Below are 24484 nucleotides of genomic sequence, written 5' to 3'. Positions count from 1 at the left end.
ATCACAAAGAAGACTAACATTCCTAAACATCAAAATAAAAAACAAGAAAAACATAAAGACTCAGCAAAAACAAAATCAACTGCAATGAAAAAGAGGAACACACAATTTACAAAGAAAAACTACTCACCACAGGAAAATAAGTGGAAAAATGAAACTGTCAACAACACACACAAAAAGGCATCAAAATGACAGCACTAAACTCATACCTTTGTGTACTCACGCTGAATGTAAATGGACTAAATGCACCAATAAAGAGACAGAGAGTGGCGGAATGGATAAAAAAAAAAAAACACGTGATCCGTCTATATGCTGCCTACAAGAGACACACCTTAGACTTAAAGACACAAACAAACTAAAACTCAAAGGATGGGAAAAATACATCAAGCAAACAACAATCAAAAAAGAGCAGGAGTGGCTATACTAATTTCTGACAAAACAGACTTCAAACTTAAATCTACCACAAAGGATAAAAGGACACTATATAATAATTAAAGGGACAATATACCAGGAGGATATTACCATATTCAATATTTATGGACACAACAACAGAACAGGGCTTCAAGATACATGAAAAACTCTTAACAGCACTGAAAAGTGAGATAGATAGCTCCACAGTAATAGTAGGAGACTTCAACACACCACTTTCAGAGAAGGACAGAACATCCAGAAAGAAGCACAATAAAGACACGGAAGAGCTAAATGCCACAATTAACCACCTTGACCTCATAGACATATACAGAACACTCCACCCAACAGCAGCCAAGTATATTTTCTTTTCTAACACTCATGGATCATTCTCTAGAATAGACCACATATTAGGTCATAAAGCAAGCCTTAACAGAATCCAAAACATTGAAATATTACCAAGCATCTTCTCTGACCATAATGGCATAAAACTAGATGTCATTAACAGAAAAATTAGGTAAAAGAAATCAAACACATGGAAACTGAACAGCACTTTGCTCAAAAACGATTGGATTACAGAACAAATTAAAGATGGAATAAATAAATTCATAGAATCCAACAAGAATGAAAACACTTCCTATCAGAACCTTCGGGACACAGCAAAAGCCGTGCTCAGAGGTCAATTTATATCAATAAATGTACACATACAAAAAGAAGAAAGGGCAAAATCAAAGAATTATCCCTACAGCTTGAACAAATAGAGAGCAACAAAAGAAACCCTCAGGCGGCAGAAGAAAGCAAATGATAAAAATTAGAGCAGAATTAAATGATACAGAAAACAGAAAAACAGTTGAAAGAGTTAACAAGACCAAAAGCTGATTCTTTGAAGAAATTAACAAAATTGATAAACCATTGGCCAGACTGACAAAAGAAAAACAGGAGCGGAAGCAAATAACCCAAATAAGAAATGAGATGGGTGATATCACAACAGACTGAAATGAAATTAAAAGAATCATAACAGAGTAGTATGAAAAGCTGTACTCTAGCAAATTTGAAAACCAAGAGGAAATTGACAAATTTCTACAAACACACTACCTACCTAAACTAACACACACAGAGGCAGAACAACTAAATAAACCCATAACAAAAGAAGAGATTGAAAAGGTAATTAAGAAACTCCCAACAAAGAAAAGCCCTGGCCCTGACGGGCTTCACTAGAGAATTCCACCAAACTTTCAGAGAAGAGATAACACCACTGCTACTAAAGGTATTTCAGAGCATAGAAAAGGATGGAATGCTCCCAAACTCATTCTATGCAGCCAGCGTTTTCCTGATAACAAAACCAGGTAAAGACACAAGGAAGAGAAAGAAAGGAAGGGAGGGAGGGAGGGAGGAAAGAAAGAAAGAAGGAAAATTATACACTTATATCCCTCATGAATGAGAAGAATAACATGCCAATAGAATTCAATAGCGTATCAAAAAAAGTAATTCACCACGACTAAGTGGGATTCATACCAGGTATGCAGGGATGGTTCAACATTATTAGAAAAACAATCAATGTAATCCATCACATAAATAAAACAAGAGACAAGAATCACGTGATCTTATCAACTGACGCAGAGAAGGCATGTGACAAAGTCCAACAACCATTCATGATAAAAACTCTCAGCAAAAATAGGAATAGAGGGAAAATTCCTAACATTTTAAAGGGCATTTATAAACAGCCAACATCATCCTAAACAGAGAGAGACTGAAAGCATTCCCCTTGAGAAAAGGAACCAGACAGGGATGCCCTTTATCACCACTCTTATTCGACATTGTGCTGGAGGTCCTAGCGAGAGCTATTAGGCTAGATAAAGAAATAAAGGGCATCCAAATTGGCGAAGAAGAAGTAAAATTATCTCTGTTTGTAGATGACATGATCTTATACACAGAAAAACCAAAAGAATCCTCAAGAAAACTACTGAAACTAATAGAAGAGTTTAGCAGAGTATCAGGATACAAGATAAACATACATAAATCAGTTGGATTCCTCTACACCAACAAAGAGAATGTCGACGAAGAAATCATCAAATCAATACCATTTACGATAGCCCCTAAAAAGGTAAAATACTTAGGAATAAATCTAATCAGAGATGTAAAAGGTCTATACAAAGAAAACTAAGATACTACTGCAAGAAACCAAAAGAGGTTTACGTAAGTGGAAAAACATACCTTGCTCGTGGATAGGAAGACTCGACATTGTAACAAACGTTTATTCTGGCCAAAGCGATCTATAGATACAATGCAATCCCGATCCAAATACCAGTGACATTTTTTAATGAGATGGAGAAAAAAATCACCAACTTCATGTGGAAGGGAAAGAGGCCCTGGAGAAGTAAAGCATTACTGAAAAAGAAGAACAAAGTGGGAGGCCTCACACTACCTGATTTTAGAACCTATTGTATCACCACGGTAGTCAAAACAACCTGGTACTAGTACAACAACAGATACATAGACCAATGGAACAGAATTGAGGATCCAGATATAAATCCATCCACGCATGAGCAGCTGATATTTGACAAAGGCCCAAAGTCAGTTAACTGGGGAAAGACAGTCTTTTTAACAAATGGTGCTGGCATAACTGGATATCCATCCGCAAAAATAATGAAACAGGATCCATACCTCACACCATGCAGAAAAACGAACCCAAAATGGATCAGAGACCTAAATAATAGAATCTAAAACGATAAAGATCATGGAAGAAAAAATAGGGAAAATGCTAGGAGCCCTAATACATGGCAGAAACAGTATATACGAAGCATTCCTAACAACGCACAAACACCAGAAGAGAAACTAGATAACTGGGAGCTCCTAAAAATCAAACACCTATGCTCATCCAGACTTCACCAAAAGAGTAAAAACATTACCTACAGACTGGGAAGAAGTTTTTATCTATGATATTTCCAATCAGTTTGTAATCTCTAAAATCTACATGATACTACAAAAACTCAACAAAAAAGACAAATAAATAACCCAATTAAAAAATGGGCAAAGGATATGAACAGGCACTTCACCAAAGAAGACATTCAGGCAGCTAACAGATACATAAAGAAACGGTCATGATCATTAGCCATTAGAGAAATGCAAATCAAAACTACAATGAGATTCCATCACCCCAACAAGGCTGGCATTAATCCAAAAAACACAAAATAATAAATGTTGGAGAGGTTGTGGAGAGACTGGAACATTTATACACTGCTGGTGGGAATGTAAAATGGTGCAACCACTTTGGAAATCGATTTGTCACTTCCTTGAAAAGCTAGAAATAGAACTACCATATGATCCAGCAGTCCCGCTCCTTGGAGTATACCCTAGAGAAATAAGCCTTTACACGAACAGATATGTACACACCCATGTTCATTGCAGCACTGTTTACAATAGCAAACACATGGAAGCGACCAAGGTGCCCATCAGCGGATGAATGGATAAATAAAATGGTACATTCACGCAATGGAATACTATGCGTCAATAAAAAACAATGACGAATCCGTGAAACATTTCATAACAAGGAGGAATCTGGAAGGGGTTACAGTGAATGAAGCTAGTCAGTTGCAAAGGGACAAATATTGTATGAGACTGCTATTATAAGAACTGGAGAAATAGTTTAAACAGAGAAGAAAATACTCTTTGATGGTTACGACAGTGGGGAGGGGGGGAGGGAGGGAGGGAGGGAGGGGGTATTCACTAACTAGATAGTAGACAAGAACTATTTTAGGTGAGGGGAAAGACGATACACAATACAGGAGAGGTCAGCACAACTGGACTAAACCAAAAGCAAAGAAGTTTCCTGAATAAACTGAATGCTTCGAAGGCCAGAGTAGCAGGGGCAGGGGTTTGGGGACCATGGTTTCAGGGGACATCTAGATCAATTGGCATAATCCATTAAGAAAACATTCTGCATCCCACTTTGAAGAGTGGCGTCTGGGGTCTTAAATACTAGCAAGCGGCCATCTAAGTAGCGTCAATTGGTCTCGATCCACCTGGAGCAATGGAGAATGAAGACACCAAAGACACAAGGTAATTATGAGCCCAAAAGACAGAAAGGGCCACATAAATCAGAGACTGCGTATCAGCCTGAGACCAGAAGAACTAGATGGTTCCCGGCTACAACTGATGACTGCCCTGATAGGGAACACGACAGAATCCCTGATGGAGCAGGAGAGCAGTGGGATGCAGACCTCATATTCTCGTAAGAAGACCAGACTTAACGGTCTGACCGAGACTAGAAGGACCCTGGAGGTCATGGTCCCCAGACCTTCTGTTAGCCCAAGACTAGAACCATTCCCAAAGCCAACTCTTCAGTCAGGGATTGGACTGGACTGTAAGATAGAAAATGATACTAGTGAGGAGTGAGCTTCTTGGCTCAAGACGACACATGAGACTGTGTGTGCAGCTCCTGTCTAGAGGGTGATCAGAAGGCAGAGGGGGGCAGAAGCTGGCTGAATGGACATGGGGAATACAGGGTGGAGAGAAGCGGTGTGCCGTCACATTAGGGGGAGAGCAGCTAGGAGTATATAGCAAGGTGTATGACTTGATTTGTAAACTTTCACTTAAAAAGCACAGTAAAAATTAAAAAATAAGTTTTTTGTAGGCTAATATGTGCGCATGCATGATTAAATACAAAATATGATATAAGCAATTTTATGTGAGTTAAGAAAAGCTTAAGGGTCACTTCTGGATAATGAGAGAAGTGCATCTTGTCAAAATGGTAATTAATTAATGGAGTCTTAAAGGCTTTTTAAAGGCTTTGAGGGAGTGGTAGTTAAAAAGAAGGGTTTTCAGATGACTATCCAAATATTCGGTGGTGGAATATTTTTGGCCTCTCTAGGGTAACCCAAGAGCATCACAGATAACAGCTAATGCCAGAAAGACAGTACTGAGTAATTGGCAGCCAAATAAAACCCCAAAACCAAACTCGTTGCCGTTGAGTTGATTGTGAATCATAGTGCCCCTGCTGGACACGGTAGAACTGCCCCATAGGGTTTCCAAGAAGCGGCTGGTGGATTTGAACTGTTGGCCTTTTGGTTAGCAGCTGTCATGGATTGAATTTTGTCCCCCTACAAAGTGTGTGTATCAGTTGGGCTGGGCCATGATTCCAGGTAGTGTGTGATTTTCCTATATGTTGTAAATTCTGCCTCTGTGACGTTAATGAGGGAGGATGGGCAGCAATTGTGTTAGCAAGGCAGGACTCAGCCTACAAGACTGGATTGTGTCTTGAGGCAATCTCTTGCGATATAAAAGAGAGAAGTGACACAATGGAATACTACGCATCGATAAAGAACAGTGACGAATCTCTGAAACATTTCATAACATGGAGGAACCTGGAAGGCATTATGCTGAGCGAAATTAGTCAGAGGCAAAAGGACAAATATTGTATAAGACCACTATTATAAGATCTTGAGAAATAGTAAACCTGAGAAGAACACATACTTTTGTGGTTACGAGGGGGGGAGGGAGGGAGGGTGGGAGAGGGTTTTTTTATTGATTAATCAGTAGATAAGAACTGCTTTAGGTGAAGGGAAAGACAACACTCAATACATGGAAGGTCAGCTCAATTGGACTGGACCAAAAGCAAAGAAGTTTCCGGGATAAAATGAATGCTTCAAAGGTCAGCGGAGCAAGGGCGGGGGTCTGGGGAACATGGTTTGAGGGGACTTCTAAGTCAATTGGCAAAATAATTCTATTATGAAATCATTCTGCATCCCACTTTGAAATGTGGCGTCTGGGGTCTTAAATGCTAACAAGCAGCCATCTAAGATGCATCAATTGGTCTCAACCCACCTGGAGCAAAGGAAAATGACGAACACCAAGGTCACACGACAACTGTGAGCCCAAGAGACAGAAAGGGCCACATGAACCAGAGACCTACATCATCCTGAGACCAGAAGAACTAGTTGGTGCCCGGCTACAATCGATGACTGCCCTGACAGGGAGCACAGCAGAGGACCCCTGAGGGAGCAGGAGATCAGTGGGATACAGACCCCAAATTCTCATAAAAAGACCAAACTTAATGGTCTGACTGAGACTAGAGGAATCCCGGCGGCCATGCTCCCCAGACCTTCTGTTGGCACAGGACAGGAACCATCCCCGAAGACAACTCATCAGACATGTAAGGGACTGGTCAGCGGGTGGGAGAGTGACGCTGATGAAGAGTGAGCTAATTATATCAGGTGGACACTTGAGATTGTGTTGGCTACTCTTGTCTGGAGAGGGGATGGGAGGATAGAGAGAGAGGGAAGCCGGCAAAATTGTCAAGAAAGGGGAGACTGAAAGGGCTGACTCAAGAGGGGGAGAGCAATTGGGAGTAGGGAGTGAGATGTATGTAAACTTATATGTGACAGACTGATTGGATTTGTAAACGTTCACTTGAAGCTTAATAAAAGTTATTAAAAAAAAAGAGAAGTGAGCAGAGAGACAGGGACCTCATACCACCAAGAAAGCAGCACCAGGAGCAGAGCGGGTCCTTTGGACCCGGGGTCCCTGGCGCCTAAGAAGCTCCTCAGCTAGGGGAAGATTGAGGACAAGGACCTTTCTCCAGAGCCAACAGAGAGAGAAAGCCTTCCCCTGGAGCTGAAGCCCTGAATTTGGACTTTTAGCCTTCTTTACTGTGAGGAAAAAAATTCCTTTTTGTTAAAGCCATCCACTTGTGGTATTTCTGTTACAGCAGCATTGGATGACTAAGACAGCACCTGAGCTCTTATATCCGCTGCACCACCATGGCTCCCGCAGCCAAATAGTGGGGTCCAAAAAAAACCCCACTGCCATCTAGTCAATTCCAACTCATAGCAGCCAGCGTAACTCCCTGACGGTCTGGTGGTTAGGATTAGGCGCTTTCACCAACTCATGGTGACCAGAGAGTGCTTTGCATCTGATATGGAGCTACATCTCACTTTTTGTAACCAACATAGAGATGAAGAGGCAATTAACCTTGAACAAGTGACCCTTCCTTTGTAGCTCATCATGTTTAACAGAAAAAACTGAGCTTAATGGAGTAAACCCTTTACAGTAAGTCAAGAGATTAGTCCAATATATGTGTCAAACCATGTGCTTACAGTCTTGAGACTTTTGTGATAGAAGTGACAATTACTATCATAGTGAATAAAAAAACCCAAAACCTGTTGCCATCGAGTTGATTCCGACTCATAGCGACCCTACAGGACAGAGTAGAACTGCTCCATAGAGTTTCCAAGGAGCTCCTGGTGGATTCAAACTGCCGACCTTTTGGTTAGTAGCCGTAGCCGTAACCGCTACGCCACCAGGGTTTCCACCTTGTGAATAGACACATAGAAAAGGTATCAAAGTACTGAATGGTGTGGGTCCCCAATAGCATTATACTGTAAGGAGGAAATCACTAAGTAAGACTTCATCAAAATTAAAAACCTTTGTGCGTTAAAGGACATTAGAGGGTGAAAACACAACCTACAGAATGGAGAAAATATTTGCAAATCATATATCTGATAAGGGTTTAATATCCAGGATATACAAAGAGCTATAACTCAACAGAAAGGCAGCACAGTTTAAAAATGGGCAAAGGTCTTGAATAGGTGTTTTTCCAAAGAAGATACACAAATGGTCAATAAGCAAATGAAATGATGTTCAACATCAATAATCGTTACAGAAATGCAAATCAAAACCACAATAAGATACCACTTCACACCAACTAGGATGGTGTTCTTATCAGAAAAACAGAAAATAACAAGTGTTCGGAAAGATGTGGAGAAATTGGAACTCTGGTACTTTACTCATGGGAATGTAAAATAGTGCAGAGGTGGAATAAGCCAGGCACAAAAAAAGGGCAAATACGTTGATTCCACTTACATGAAATACCTACAGTAGGCAAAGGCATAGAGACAAAGAGTAGAGTAGAGGTTACCAGAGGCTGGGGGTAAAAAAAAGGGGGGGGGGAGTGGGGAGTTATTCTTTAATGGGTACAGAGTTTCTGTTTGGGGTGATGAAAGGGATTTTGGAAATAGAGAGTGGTGATGGTTGCACAACATTGTGAAACCTAATCGATGCCACTGGCTTGTACGCTTAAAAAATGATTAAAAGGGCAAATTTTAAGTTACATATATTTTGCCACATTACAAAGAGAGAGAAGAAATGTAAACAACTGTCTTGTATTTTCTTCTAGTCATTTACAAAAAAAAGTCCTTTAGCGTGCATTTAAACATTGGGCATCTGACTATACAGAAAGTTTTATGTTCTTTACTCTCAGTATTACACTATGAATATTTTCTCATGTCATGTATACAGTATTCTATCTTTTTAATGTCCTAATTTATTTGAATAATTGCCTATTGTTGGACATTTTAGTTATTTTCAGTCATTTCTACTTTTGTGTAGCCCCAGTAAGGAGAACCATTAACTATTGGTTGTATTTAATTGTTATTACTGTATCAGGGAGGAAGCATCCTTTCCATCTTCTTTGAGGGAATTTGTAAGTTTCTCTGTAAATCAGAAGCTTTTACAACTTCAACATAGTTGAGACTGCTTAGATGACAATCGCCAAAGATACCAACATCAGTTTCCATATTAAACATGTACTTTTTTTTATTTTTATTTTTTAATGTGGCCAGGGAAACCCTGGTGGGGTAGTGGTTGAGAGCTATGGCTGCTAACCAAAAGGTTGGCAGTTCGAATCCACCAGGAAACCCTATGGGGCATTTCTACTCTGTCCTATAGGGTCGCTATGAGTCGGAATGGACTTGATGGCAACAGGTTTGGTGTGGGTGGGTTTTTTGGTAATGTGGCCAGGCAGTGTGTTGAGCACTCTTTATGTGTACATGTGTCACCTCATTTAATCGTCACAATTAACTTGGATATTGAAAATATTGTTCCCTTTATCTGTAAGGATAAAAAGGTCTAGAGAAGTTTGAGTAACTCATTTCAGGTTACACAGCTGGTAAGTGGTAGAGGTGGAATTTGAATTCATCTCATTCTGTTAGTCTTCATCCTTGTGTTTTCCTGTTTCCTTTATACTGAGTTGAAGTTGATATTTATCTATTTTTTCCCTCTTTGATTTATCAATCAGGAGTTGAAGCTACCTTGTGCTTGGGTTGTTGAATCTAGTGGCATCCTTAATGTCCTAATCAAACTTTTGGAAGTGGTTCAGCCCTGCCTACAGGCTGCCAAGGAACAAAAGGAGGTCCAGACCCCAAAGTGAGTGACCTGTATCTATCCTGGTTTCACTTCTGTTCTCTGGGACTTGGGCCCCTAGAGCTTAGGTCCTGAATTGAGCTCTTTTCTGAGGCATGTATAGGGCAAATCTCAGGTACTCTTGCAGTTTGTTTGAAGATTGTGAGGTACCTGATGAAACCAAAATATGCTTTCTCAATTTGTGCAGTTCTCTGGCTTGCCCAAGACAAATCTTTTCTTCTTTTTAGGTGGATCACCCCAGTGTTGCTCCTGATTGATTTCTATGAAAAGACAGCCATCTCCTCAAAAAGGAGAGCCCAAATGACTAAGGTAAGTAACATATTGTATAAGGTTGACAGAAGTACTTAGCTTCTAGAGGCAAGAATAAGCCAGAAGAGGATATGGGAGAGTAGTGAAGAATGCAAATGCCTGTGACCAAGGTATAAGTCTCTTGAAGGATCTTGATGGCCAGGTTTCTCTCCTGAATGGGAAATTTGAACTTTTTTACAGAGCTGCTTTTTGAAGGGCCTAAGAACTTACCCTGGAAGTTAAATATTAAAGGGTGTGCTCTCTTCAGAGGAGGAATGACTCATCTGTTACACCAAAGCCAAATGTTCCTTATATGAAGGTTGTTACATGCCACATTATCTGGGTACCTTTTTAGAAACAGAATTTTTGTTCCTAGTACATCTAAAATGAATGTTTCCCTTTGGGGAAAGACACTTGGAAACAGGGAAGAATGGCAAGATAAGGGAGTTTTTTGGACGAGGACAAGGTTTCTTTCCTAGGGAGAGGCTAAGGAATGTGAAGATTAAATGTGCGTGAAAACTTCTTTCTCAGTTCTCATAATCTATTAAATGGCCAGTAGAATTCTTTTTCTTGGGTTAACCTCAGTCTTGAACACTTGATAAGGTTACGATTTCTTCTAACAACCAGCCTTGTAGAAAATGCAAGATAACTTTGTGTTCTTTTTATTTAGTACCTACAGTCCAACAGCAACAACTGGCGCTGGTTTGATGATCGCTCTGGACGTTGGTGTAGTTACAGTGCAAGCAACAACAGCACTATTGATTCTGCCTGGAAATCTGGAGAGACAAGTGTACGATTCACCGCAGGCCGAAGAAGATATACTGTCCAGTTCACTACAATGGTGCAGGTACACACCAACCCACGGCTATATACTTTAGGAATATATATTTTAGGAGGCGATTTTTAAGTGATTGGTTAAGGGTGTTTTCTTACTTAGTAGTGGTTAGGAATGGTATCTGCGCTATTGGAAAGTTTACAATTCACTGTGGAGTTTTGTGTATGCCACTTGATAAATTGCCAGTTTTCCTTCCTGTTGCAACATTTTGCCTAGGAGGTTTTTTCCCCCCACAGTTCCTTCTTGGTAGAGAATTGTTTTACCTGCTTGAATTTCTAGGTTAATGAGGAAACAGGGAATAGACGCCCAGTGATGCTGACTCTTCTCAGAGTACCACGGCTGAATAAAAATTCTAAAAACAGTAATGGACAAGAACTAGAGAAGACACTGGAAGAAGGCAAAGAAATGGATATCAAACGTAAAGAAAACAAAGCCAGTGGTATGGACTTTTCATTTAACTCTTTCAAGGAATGTTTTATATAAATCTAGGGTGCTTTTAGGTCCCTAGGTGGCACAAGCAGTTTTAGATTGGCTGCGAACCTAAAGATTGGCAGTTTGAACCCATCCAGTGATGCCACAAAAGAAGGGCACAGCGATCTGCTTCTATAAAGAAAACCGTACAGAGCAGTTCTCCTCTGTAACGTGGGGTCGTCGTGAGTCAAAAATCAATGTGACAGCAATGGGTTTGGGTTTAGGTTTAGGGTGCGTTTATGGCTTAAGATCTGTCCAATTTCATTGTGAGTGATATCTTTCGGATAGCTTGGTGACTTAAAGATGCACCACCTTTCTTTATCTGCCTTTCATCTGGCCTTAGAATTGATGTTTGATAGGTTTTTCTTAATAGGACCCTATGCTCAGCTGGTTCTATAGGAGGGAGAGTTGTGGAAGGAAATGGTTTAACTGTCTAAGCTCTTTTTTTTCCCCCACACTTGTAGATACCCCCTTGGCCCCTGAGAGTACAAATACTGAAAAGGAGACGAGCCTGGAAGAAACCAAAGTTGGGGACATCCTGATCCAGGGCCTGACAGAGGATATGGTGACAGTTTTAATCCGGGCCTGCGTGAGCATGCTGGGAGTCCCTGTGGACCCAGATACTTTGCATGCCACTCTTCGTCTCTGCCTGAGACTTACCCGGGACCACAAATATGCCATGATGTTTGCAGAGCTGAAGAGTACCCGCATGATCTTGAACTTGACCCAGAGCTCAGGCTTCAATGGGTTTACTCCTCTAGTCACCCTTCTCTTAAGACATATTATTGAAGATCCTTGCACCCTCCGTCATACCATGGAAAAGGTGAGTCATTTTGGTGTCAGCGTGTTTCTGTTTAAAGACACCTCATTTTTAATATGTATTTTTGATTTCATTAACACTGAACTCACAGCCAATAGCACTATGACTCATGCCTGAACAAAACGTTATCTAAGACACGTCACAGCGTTCTTTCGCTTAGGAACACTAGACAGCACTTCAGCATTATACTCAGGGGCCATTTAAAACAGCAAAATCACCAACAAAAAGCACAAAAAAGAAAAATGTGGCACTAAATAGACCGAAAAAGACACTTGTTTACAGTATGAGAACTGAGACGAGAAGGCAGAGTGTTGGCTTGTTTGACCTCAGCTAGGAACGTGTGTGTCAGGCAACTCAAATTTTTCACTTATCTGTGCATGCCTGAAATGACTGCAAAAGCGCTGAGAGTATTGATTTCGGGGTAACAAATTTTAGCACATAGGCGAATTCACAGATACGGAATCTGCAAATAATGAGAGTCAACTGTGCTATGTTACTCTACCCAGTGAAATTTCTCTGCTATATACTCCGATGCTTCTTAGGTGTGATGAATTATCCTATTAAATGGTATAAAAAAGACTAGAAAATACATTTGCTACTCTTAAATTTACTATGGTAACCCCTCTTAAACTAGAAAGTTCTCTCTGGTAATCTAGGTTTCTTGAACCAAGCCAAAAACTCTTAACGAGCAACTGGGATCTTTAAGACATGAACCATCAAGTTCATGCCTTAAAGATCATTCACTCGTAAGAGTACTTAGGCATTCACCCAAGAGCCTGTTTTCAAAACATTGTATTTTAGGGTTGTAAAGATAATAAAGTTTTTGGAGTGTTTATGATGCACCAGGTGATTTGGTAAGCATTTTATAGATGCCCATTGTGCAGATCAGAAAGCAGTTTTAATACGATTATTGTAGGAAATTTATAAAGCAGTGAAAGAAATGACAGTAATTACAAAAACTTTTGTAATATGAAGACAACAGTGGAGGTGGGTGGGCAAATGTCTTACTAGTAAGGCTGTTCCTCCTCATTACTTTATAAAATTCTCTTTCCTCCTGTGGATTCTTTGTCAGTTTTCATCATATGAGTGTTACCAAACTTCACCGCCGTTTTCCTCTCTTAGGACATTGCTTCCCACATTTCTGAGCAGTGTTGCAAATAGCTTTGTCAGTGTCTAAGATTGTTTTCCTCAGAGATTCCTAACAATTGGATCAAAAGATACATTTTTTAATTTACTTGACAGAAAATTAGAAAGGTGGTACCAATTTATAATTCCATATGTGCGTAAGTATACATCTCAGATTCTTCAGGCAGTTCCTCACCCAGCCTGTTTGATTTCACCTCACATGTGCAAACTCAAGAGAAGGAGAACTGTTCAAGGCAGCATATACAATGCAAGGTCAGGGGACAGCTTAACAGGGAAGAAGCAACTGTATATAGACAGAGTTCTGACTTAAAAAACTTAGAATATCATAAAAATGCTAGAAGGAAATGTAGGTTCTCGCTGGATGAGGAAAAGACTTTCTAATCTTAAATTATGTTTGAGGGCATGGGGAACAGAGGAAGATCAGTGGCAGTATTAACATATCAAGTTGGCAAAATGTAAATACTTGATAGTATCCATTGCAGGTACGGGTGTGGAGAACCAGGCATACTCTTACTTTTGGTAGGAGTGGAAATTGGTGCAGCCACATTGGAGGGCAATTTGGTACTGTCAGTTTAAGATATCCTTTGACCTAGAAATTCTGTGGCTAAGAATTTATCTGATTACTAAAGTCAGGTATGGCAGAATGTTCACTGTGGAATTACTTGTAATATCAAAAAACTAGAGATCAAATGTCCAGCAATAGGGAACAGGATAAATAAATTATGGTACATTCTTTATAGTGAAATTACATATTTCTGTACTTAAAAAATGATATTTTATAATTGCATCCAAACAGGCAAGATACAGGGTTAATATGCTTAACTAAAGAAGATGAATGATTTGGTAGGGGGGAAAAAAAGCATTAAAATTCTAAAAGATGTTTATTTTTGTGAGCATACAGTTCACAAAAGAACAGATCATGGGAAATACAATGGAGTTGTTTTTTTTTTTAATACTTTCCTGTATTTCCATGATTGACAAGTAATTTATCAGAAGAGCAAAAGCGTAGCAGTTTCTAAGCCATATGGTACCCAAAGCAAACTGTAAATAGTTTGATATTTCCTGTGGCTATCATTATCATCTGAGACTGATGGTTGAATTTGAGACATAAAGAAAAAGTTTGTTTTTCTTATATAATGAGTAGATATCAGTGCTATGTATTTTTAGACTTTGGACCATTGTGGTTTAAAATTGGGACAGGGTTTGGATGGCTAGGAACTTGCACTTAAATGTGGGAGCTATAATACAAATGGATGATAAGTGGTCTTGACAAATCTCCCAATTTCTATAAAGATCATATGCAGTTTAGTGATTAAATATTTGTGGGATATGGTGAATGCTGTAACTTTTAGCTGCATTTTTTGAATTGGGAAGGGATTAGATTTAAAAGATCAAGTGTATCTCCCCAAAGCCCAAAACTCATCCACTGACTTGAGGAGGAGCTTGGTTACTGTTTTAGTCCTTGGTAACTCTTCCTTGACTGCAATCTGGTTTTCAGAAAGGGGTCTTTAACTAGTCTTTCTCCCTTTATTTACTAGGTTGTTCGCTCAGCAGCTACAAGTGGAGCTGGTAGCACTACCTCTGGTGTTGTATCTGGCAGCCTAGGCTCTCGGGAGATCAACTACATCCTTCGCGTCCTTGGGCCAGCTGCATGCCGCAACCCAGATATTTTCACAGAAGTGGCCAACTGCTGTATCCGCATTGCACTTCCAGCCCCTCGGGGCTCAGGAACTGGTGAGTTCCACTTGCACTGGCCTTTGAGATACTGCGCTCTATGGCCTAGTATAACTCCTGAGATTTTCTGTGAGGAGAACTATAACTTGGAAAGCCTCTTTAGAACATTGACTGATTGATCATATGGGTAAATCCAATAGATATTTCAGTGGATTCTCTACACCTTGCCCTGTGGTAGTCCCTGCTGGAGATACCAATGAATCATTCAGTCCAGTTCTTGCCTTCAAAGAGCTTGTCTTGGTGGGGCAACAGGGTCTCTTTATACAGTTAATGACTTATAAAGGATGTGATAAATTGAGGAACAAATGAACATGTGATCCAGTGGGAAGTATACATCATCTATGTTAGTATTCTTTCCGAAAATATTTGATTATGAAGGAAAACAAATAAATTGTGGGACGTACTACAGGACAACTGGCCTAAACTCTTCAAAAATATTAAAGTCATGAAAGCAAGAAGTCTCCTTGATAAAAGGAGATAAGAATAGGTAAATGTATAGAGACCAAGTTTATTAGTGGTTACGAGGGGAAAGGAAGAGTCATTATTTAGAAGCATTGAGTTTCTGTTTATGGTGATGAAAAATTTGGAGACAGATCTTGGTGATGGTTGCACAACATGATTAGTGTAATTGACATGTGAAATACATTAAGTTGGCAAACGTTGTGTTATATATGTTTTTACAGCAGTTTTTTAAAAGGGGGAGAGTAGAGAGACGTAACCACCAATAGCATTGATTGGATTCTGGATCTAGAGACAAAAGCTATATAGGAGATTTGGGGGATAGTTGGAGAAATTTTAATATGGACTATGTATTAGATGGAAACCCTGGTAGTTGTTAAGAGCTACAGCTGCTTAACCAAAAGGTCAGCAGTTCGAATCCACCAGGCACTCCTTGGAAACTCTATGGGGCAGTTCTGTTCCATCCTACAGGGTCTCTATGAGTCAGAATCCACTTGACAGCAACAGGTTCGGTTTTTGGTTTTATGTATTAGATAATACATTCATATCAGTGTTAAATTTCTTGGGTGTTACAATGATACTGTGGTTATGTATGAATATCCCTGTTCTTAGGAGATGCATTTAGACTTATTTAAAAAACTCGTTGCCGTCGAGTTCATTCCCACTCAAAGCGACCCTATAGGATAGAGTAGAACTGCCCCATAGGGTTTCCAAGGAGCAGCTGGTGGATTCGAACTGCCAACCTTTTGGTTAGTAGCTGAGGTCTTAACCACTATGCCACCAGGGCTTCTAGACTGATTTAGGGATAGTCAAATGGCGATTCTAGGGAAGTACAGGGGTGTTTGTTGTATTAGCCTTTCAACTTTTCTGTAGGTTTGTGGTTTTTTGTCTTTTTTTTTTTTTAATAAAAAGTTGGAAGGGGGGAAATAATTTTGGAAGCCACAGCTATGTGCCTGGCCCCATGCTGAGTATTTTTTATATATAGTCTCACTTAATCCTTAAGACAAATGAATTTTAGGAAAGAGAAAAATTAAGGTTTGTTCAAATGATTTGCCCATAATTCTGTAATAGAACCAAGTCTCTCCAACTCCAAAATCTGTACTCTTTCTGCTGTTTGGTATTGCTGTATTAAATCTTCCAAGATTTAGGGAAGGTAAAAGCCAGATTTTCTAGTAGGCTACCTGAACATTGGTTGGTAATGGCCCCCTATCCCAAGCTTATATATTATACAAGCCCCTTTCTGAGTCTTTGTCAGTAACCAAGTTTAAGTACTAGTTCCTTATTGACTGATTTTTTTCTCCTTCACTTTGGCTTAGCTTCAGATGATGAATTTGAGAATCTTAGAATTAAAGGCCCTAATGCTGTACAGTTGGTGAAGACAACCCCTTTGAAGCCCTCGCCTCTGCCTGTCATTCCTGATACTATCAAGGAAGTGATTTATGATATGCTGAATGCTCTGGCTGCATACCATGCTCCAGAGGAAGGTATGTGGCTAAGCTAGTCTACCCTGAGAGGCTGGGCACAGGAAGATAGTTCCTTTGCCTGGGTCATTTCAATCAGCCTATGCTTAGTGAGCCCTCGCTGTGTGCCCAGGCTCTGAAAATCAAGATGAATAAGAAATGCGATGCACTTCCCTGAAGAAGCTGGTAGCCATACAGTATGATAGATGCCAAGGTAGTGGTGAATCCTGGGGCAAGGCGCTTGACCTGGAGGGGTAAGAAAGCTTCTTAGGATAGGTGAATTTCGAAATGACTCTTGAATTATAAGGATGAAGAGACTGCCAGATCTCTGTTGTATGAGTACGTACCATACAGAGGGGAGGCATGAAGGAAAATTTAAAAAAGAGATAATAGCATCGTGTGATCAGGTAAAAATAAACCGGGAATAATACCAGGACGCTTCTAATGTTTTCACCCTCAGAACCAAAACATCTTTATCATTCAAAGCATCCCAAAGGTGTGGCTGGGCTTCCTGGCCTTTTAAGACCACTATCCCAAATCCACCTTTAGTCCTAGTAGAAAAAAAAATTAGTCCTAGTAGAGGTACTGCTTTTTAAGTACTGGGAAAGTGATGACTAGAATGCTTGCAAGTCAACGTTCCATTCCATTCAGATCCTTCTGGGTTTTGTTCAGGACATGCTTATTTGATAGGTCCACAGAATTGCCAGAAAGTAAAGAATACTGCCTTTAGCAAATAAAGAAAAATCTCAGTCTTTGGTGCTTTTCATCCATACAGTGCTCTAGTCCATATAGAATTCCTTGCGTCTTCCACTACTACATAACCTTTACCCCATCTTATCTCTTTCCCCTACCCCCACCGAATAATTTAGCTGTATAGCATTTATTAATCGTTTATTGCACTGATATGTTTATTTAAGCCTAGTAGTGACAACTGAAGAAAATGGAGGAGAATAAGTAAATTGCCTGTAGTCACAAGACTAGGAGTGATAGAATGAGGCTTTTGACCATACCTTTTTTTTTTTTTTTAATTTTTTTATTGTGCTTTAGATGAAAGATTCCAGAGCAAATTATTTTCCACCATGCTCTATTCGTTATGCCACATTGCTCCTCATTCTTAAGTGAAAACCTAGCAGCATCACTGTGTAAACAGTTCTGACAACTTGGAGTAAAGTTGGTCAAGTGTTAATATGGCACAATTATAGAAGACTTTTGTTTTGTGTTTGTTGTTTTTTTTGCTAGCAGACAAATCTGATCCTAAACCGGGGGGTATGACCCAGGAGGTTGGCCAGCTTCTGCAAGACATGGGTGATGATGTGTACCAGCAGTACCGGTCACTTACTCGTCAGGGCAGTGACTTTGATACACAATCAGGTTTTTCCATTAATGTAAGTCAGCTCCAACAGGCTTCTGTCTCCTTTTCCTTTTCTGATGACTGTGCGTTCTCAGTATTCAGGGTTATGCCAGGATAATTTTCAGACGTATTAATTTTGAGTTATCTAAATTATCTGTTGCCTGAAAATGAAGATAAAATTCGGGTGTCTCTGGGATTTTTTTTTTCTCTCCTTCAGTTGGAAATGTTTTCATAATTCATTTTTCATTCTCATCTTCCCCTATCTTTTCCGCCAATCTGTTGGTCTTTATGATGATGACTACCTGCAGATTTTAGTGCAAGTGAGGTGGTTAAAAGATGAGCCAAGGAATATGTAGCATTCTTAGCCAATACCCTGGGAACTAGTCCCATCATCTAGGGGCAGTAGTCTTTGAAATTAATGGCTCAGTAGTTTTTTTTCCTTCCATAGAGTCAGGTCTTTGCTGCAGATGGTGCCTCCACTGAGACTTCCACATCTGGGACCTCCCAAGGAGAGGGTAACAAATGATTTACTTTCTCCCTCGCATGTTCTTATTTCCTGGGAAGACAACTTGAAGAAACTGGGTGTCCTGGGCAGAGGGTAGGGGAATACAAGGATAATTGTCACATGTGCTTGTCTAAGTGAACTTTCAGGAGTGAACACAGTGTTCTCTATGTAGATAAAAGGTCCCTGTATGCTAAAGTTAATGGAACAATGACTTAACTAACCCGGTAATGGTTGCTGTGGTAACATCCTTAAGTGCTACTTTTTAAACCATGCCATGTCTTTATTTTCATGGGTTTCATGCTGGCTTATAGAGCTTTGGTACCAGTGATACCATTCTAGCTCTAAGCTTTGCATGCTGGATTCTTGCCGCCTTGCAGTGTCAACAGAGCACATTGACTACTCACCATGAATTAGAGAAATGTCATGTGGAAGCAATTCTAAATGAGACTTTTCCAGAATTGCTTCTTCTTGAGTAAGAAAGATCTTTGAGATCGAAGTTAGGAAACATTCTGCTTAATATTAGACTAGTCCCTGGAGAGAAATCAAAAAGGCTAATTTAATAGTAAAATAGTGGTTAACTTATTTTAGAGGGCTTACCATTCGTATGTAGTGTATAGTATGGGGTGATGGCAGTATCATTCAAGAGAATCCTCAGTGCCCACTATGTTAGACACCAGAATGAATCAGATTTTATTCCTGTGCTTAAAGAATTTTGTCTGATGAGAAAGAGAAACCTGCAACAGCTATAATACAAGATAGCTGCTAGGATGGAAGCATGCTTGAGTAAGGTATAAACCACTTGCCACCAACCCCATATGTGTCAGAGTAGAACTGTGCTCTCTAGGGTTTTCAGTGGCCAATTTTTCAGAAGTAGATCACCAGGCCTTTCTTCCAAGGCCTCTGGGTAATTTCGAACTGCCAACCTTTCGGTTAGCAGCCAAGTGCTTAACCGTTTGCACCACCCAGGGACTCCTGGGTAAAGTATAGCAGGCACATAATAGTATCTGAGTACACCTAGATGAAACAGAAACCATGGAGATAGTCAGCATTTGGGCTGAACTAGATAAGTAGGGGTATGCCAGGCAGGTATATGGAAGGGAAAAGATGAGAGAGGGTAAAAGGCATGTTTGGGGAACTAATACAGTATTTCTAGAGCATGTATTAGAGGAGGGAGATAATGGGAGGTGTGTGAACAGTTGGGTAAAGCCTCCCTGCTGTGTTAGATCCACACACAATATCTGACCTGGGTCATCCTAGCTATCAGTCCTTCCACGGCAGTGCGGGGAAAGTGTTCAGTTTGTACCGTTGGCCTCAAGTGAAGGGAAAGTAGTATTCTCATCACCTAAGGCTTGATTTTACCAATATTCCAGTGGGATTGAATCATTGTTTGACTCTTTCTCAACAGCTTCTACTCCAGAAGAGTCTCGAGATGGAAAGAAAGATAAAGAAGGGGACCGGGCCTCCGAGGAGGGCAAGCAGAAAGGCAAGGGCACCAAACCTTTAATGCCCACCTCTACTATCCTTCGTCTTCTGGCAGAGTTGGTGAGGTCCTATGTTGGTATTGCTACCCTGATTGCCAACTACAGCTACACAGTGGGCCAGTCTGAGCTGATCAAAGAGGTAATCTTTCCATCTTCTGCTTAATATTTAATACTGTCTTAGTCTGGGTTCTCTAGCAGAGCAAAACCAGTGAAGCGTGTATGTAAATATATAGAAAGAAATGTACTGAAAGGAAATGGCTCACACAGTTGTGCAGGGGCCGGCGAGTCCCAAATCCATGGGTTAGGCAATAGGCTAAAGGCTTCTGCCGGCTTACGTAGTTGCACTTGCATGGGCTGCCAAACCCAAAATCTGCATGTGAGGTGGTAGGCTGGTGACTTCCACTACCTCACTAAGTTGTAGGGGTTGGCAAATCCAAAATCTGCAAGTCATGAGGCAGGCTGAAGACTTCTGCAGGCTTATGTCCCAAGAACTGGAGGTTAGGTGATCAGAAGAGTGGAGAGTCGAGAGAGAGAACCAATGAGCTTTGCCAGCACATCTGTTTATATACTAGAGGCAGGCCACACCTCCAAGGAAACTCCCCTTTGAACTGATTGGCTGCTCACATCAGATCACAAAATGGAAGGTGGTTACATAAGCCCAAAACCCCTGTCCGTCGAGTCTATTCTGACTCATAGCAACCCTATAGAACAGAGTAGAAGGACCCCACAGGGTTTCCAAGGCTGTGAACCTTCCAGAAGCAGACTGCCACGTCTTTCTTCCAGGGAGCTGCTTGGTGGGTTCAAATCATCAATCTCTCTGTTCCCAGCCAAGTGCTTAACTGTTGTACCACCAGGGATACTGGAGATTGATTACATTAAAAAAAAAAAAACCAACTCGTTGCTGTAAAGTCAATTCTGAGTCATAGCCACTCTATAGGACAGAGTAGAACTGCACCACAGGGTTTCCAAGGAGCGGCTGTTGCTAACCTTTTGGTTAGCAGCTGAGCTCTTAACCACTGTGCAACCAGAGCTCTGGTGATTACATACCCAGACCCAGTGCTGTCGAGTCGATTCCGACTCATAGCGACTCTATAGGACAGAGTAGAACTGCCCCATAGTTTCCAGGGAGCGCCTGGCGGATTTGAACTGCCAACCTCTTGGTTAGCAGCTGTAGCACTTAACCACTGCACCACTAGGGTTTCCAGTGATTACATGGTGTCTGCCAAATCATTGAGAATCATAGGCTAGCCAAGTTACCACTTAACATTAACCATGACAGTCTACCCCTTGTCAACTTGGCACCTATCTCCTTAAACTACGTAATTTCCAAATAAAGTCATACTTGCACCAACATGATAAAATTGACATGCGTATAACTGAAGACACACTAAAAAAGAAAAATGAAACCAAACCCGTTGCTGTCGAGGCAATTCTGGCTCATAGCGACCCTGTAGGACAGAGTAGAACCGCCCCATATGGTTTCCAAGGAGCACCTGGTGGATTCTAATTGCCGACCTTTTGGTTAGCAGCCGTAGCTGTTAACCACTATGCTACCAGGGTTTCTGAAAACACACTAGTCCCCCTTAATCTTTGTTTTATAATAGGTAATAGAATAAGGGAGGGAAGAAAACAACGGTATTTGCTACACATACACACTCTTAACATAAAACAAGAAAGAAATATAACAATTGTCCTCATTTCTAAAACCAGTCACATGGTTGTAGCTGGTGTTTAGAACTATCTTCTCCCACTACCCATTCCATATTCCCTTTGCCCTCAGCAAGCACCTCAGCTGGTCATGGTTCTTTGCTTGGTGGAGTAATCCAAACCTTCCTTGCTTAAGGATCTGGTCTATAAGTAGTCCTGTCTGAATTGGGTTGTTATGGATTTCCATTGACTTTAGTCACAGGGCGTGATAGTACTAAGAGATGCCCTAAGGGATCTCCTGCATTCCAGACATACTCTTCTTTATCTCCATTATGCAATATCAATCCGATTTCTTGGTAATCAGGATCAATCACACTAACCAGTATATGTAAATCTCTTCTTTGCCCAAAGAGACCAGGTGGCATTCCTAGCTTCCAGTTCAGTGGAACTAGTGACCTATCTCCAGGTGGGAACATTCCTCCCTTTTGAACTAAGACGTCTAGACCTGCAGAGCATAAGGTCACGGGGACAGGAAGCAAAAATAATGCGAGCGGGTCACTAGGGGTAATAGTGAGTGGTGCCACTCCCATTTCACCCCTTGATTCCTGGACCCATGAATTCTGGCTATGGGAGATACAGCACCCATAGCCAGATGCTGGATGCTGATTTAGAGCATATACAGCCTCCTGGAGAACATTATTTCAACCCTGCAACATATTGCCAGCTGGCTGGCACCATATTTGTGTCTTTAGGAGGCCATTTCATTGTTCTAGCCAGCTGCTAAGACCAGTGAATTACAGGAGCATGGGCCCACTGCTGCACTTTGTTTGCTCTGAAGTGAGTCCCTTGATCAGAAGCAATGCTGTGTGGGAAACCATGATGGTGGATAAGGCATTCTGTAAGTCCAGGTATACTTTTTTTTAAATAATTTTTGTTGTGCTTTAAGTGAAAGTTTACAAATCAGCCAGTCTCTCACACAAAAACCCATATGCACCTTGCTGCACACTCCCAATTACTCTCCCCCTAATGAGACAGCCTGCTCTCTCCCTCCACCCTCTCTTTTCGTCTTTTTCGCCAGCTTCTAACCCGCTGCACCCTCATCTCCCGTCCAGGCAGGAGATGCCAACATAGTTCCGAGTGTCCACCTGATCCAAGAAGCTCACTCCTCACCAGCATCCCTCTCCAACCCATTGTCCAGTCCAATCCATGTCTGAAGAGTTGGCTTCGGGAATGGTTCCTGTCCTGGGCCAACAGAAGGCCTGGGGGCCATGACCACCTGGATCCTTCCGGTCTCATTCAGACCATTAAGTCTGGTCTTAGGAGAATTTGGGGTCTGCATCCCACTGCTCTCCTGCTCCCTCAGGGGTTCTCTGTTGTGTTCCCTATCAGGGAAGTCATCGGTTGTAGCCGGGCACCATCTAGTTCTTCTGGTCTCATGATGATGTAGTCGCTGGTTCATGTGGCCCTTTCTGTCTCTTGGGCTCGTAATTACATTGTGTCCTTGGTGTTCTTCATTCTCCTTTGATCTAGGTGGGTTGAGACCAGTTGATGCATCTTAGATGGCTGCTTGCTAGCGTTTAAGACCCCAGACGCCACTCTTCAAAGTGGGATGCAGAATGTTTTGTTAATAGATTTTATTATGCCAATTGTCTTAGATGTCCCCTGAAACCATGGTCCCCAGACCCCTGGCCCTGCTACTCTGGCCTTCGAAGCATTCAGTTTATTCAGGAAACTTCTTTGCTTTTGGTTTAGTCCAGTTGTGCTGACCTCCCCTGTATTGTGTGTTGTCTGTCCCTTCACCTAAAGTAGTTCTTATTAGTTGAGTACCCCCTCCCACCTTTCCTCCCTCCCCTTCTCCTAACCACAAAAGGATGTTTTCTTCTCAGTTTAAACTATTTCTCAAGTTCTTATAATAGTGGTCTTATACAATATTTCTCCGAGTCGGAATCAACTTGACAGCAGTGGGTTTAATTTCACTCAGCATAATGTCTTCCAGGTTCCTCCATGTTATGAAATGTTTCACAGATTCCTCACAGTTCTTTATCGATGCGTAGTATTCCATTGTGTGAATATACCATAATTTATTTATCCATTAGTTCTATTCTGTCCTATAGGGTTGCTATGAGTCAAAATCGACTCAACGGCAGTGGGTTTTTTATCTGTTGATGGGCACCTTGTTTTTGCTATTGTTGTTGCTTCCATGTTTTTGCTATTGTAAAGAGTGGTGCAATAAATGTGGGTGTGTATATATCTGTTCGTGTAAAGGCTCTTTTCTAGGATATATTCCAAGGAGTAGGATTGCTGGATCGTATGGTAGTTCTATATCTAGCTTTTTAAGGAAGCATCAAATCAATTTCCAAAGTGGTTGTACCATTTGACATTCCCGCCAGCAGTGTACAAGTGTTTCAGTCTCTGCACAGCCTCTCCAACATTTATTATTTTGTGTTTTTTGGGTAAATGCCAGCCTTGTTGGGTTATTTGTCTTTTTGCAGGTGAGTTTTTGCAGTATCATGTAGATTTTAGAGATCAGGAGCTGATCAGAAATGTCATAGCTGAACACTTTTTCCCAGTTTGTAGGTAGTCTTTTTACTCTCTTGGTGAAGTCTTTGGATGAGCATGATAAGTGTTTGATTTTTAGGAGCTCCCAGTTATCTAGTTTTTCTTCTACATTTTTTGTAACGTTT

General features: G+C 40.9%; 1 protein-coding gene across 23 annotated transcripts in view; it reads left to right on the top strand.

Annotated features, from left to right (window-relative positions):
* Nucleotides 1-24484, top strand: part of HUWE1 (HECT, UBA and WWE domain containing E3 ubiquitin protein ligase 1) — a 216804-nt gene that overhangs the window by 144667 nt on the left and 47653 nt on the right. For 22 of the 23 annotated variants that reach the window (XM_064278338.1, XM_064278345.1, XM_064278346.1 and 19 more), the window contains 10 exons: nt 9479-9606; nt 9831-9912; nt 10562-10738; nt 11006-11165; nt 11662-12020; nt 14702-14897; nt 16673-16840; nt 18056-18201; nt 18616-18682; nt 20078-20292. In XM_064278338.1, coding sequence (XP_064134408.1) covers nt 9479-9606; nt 9831-9912; nt 10562-10738; nt 11006-11165; nt 11662-12020; nt 14702-14897; nt 16673-16840; nt 18056-18201; nt 18616-18682; nt 20078-20292 — 1698 coding nt within the window. The remainder of the gene's footprint in view (nt 1-9478; nt 9607-9830; nt 9913-10561; nt 10739-11005; nt 11166-11661; nt 12021-14701; nt 14898-16672; nt 16841-18055; nt 18202-18615; nt 18683-20077; nt 20293-24484) is intronic. The other variant, XM_064278329.1, reaches the window with a different exon arrangement.

Source organism: Loxodonta africana, chromosome X (genome assembly GCF_030014295.1).
Source record: "Loxodonta africana isolate mLoxAfr1 chromosome X, mLoxAfr1.hap2, whole genome shotgun sequence".
Taxonomy (NCBI): domain Eukaryota; kingdom Metazoa; phylum Chordata; class Mammalia; order Proboscidea; family Elephantidae; genus Loxodonta; species Loxodonta africana.
This window is presented reverse-complemented; position numbering and strand designations above follow the sequence as displayed.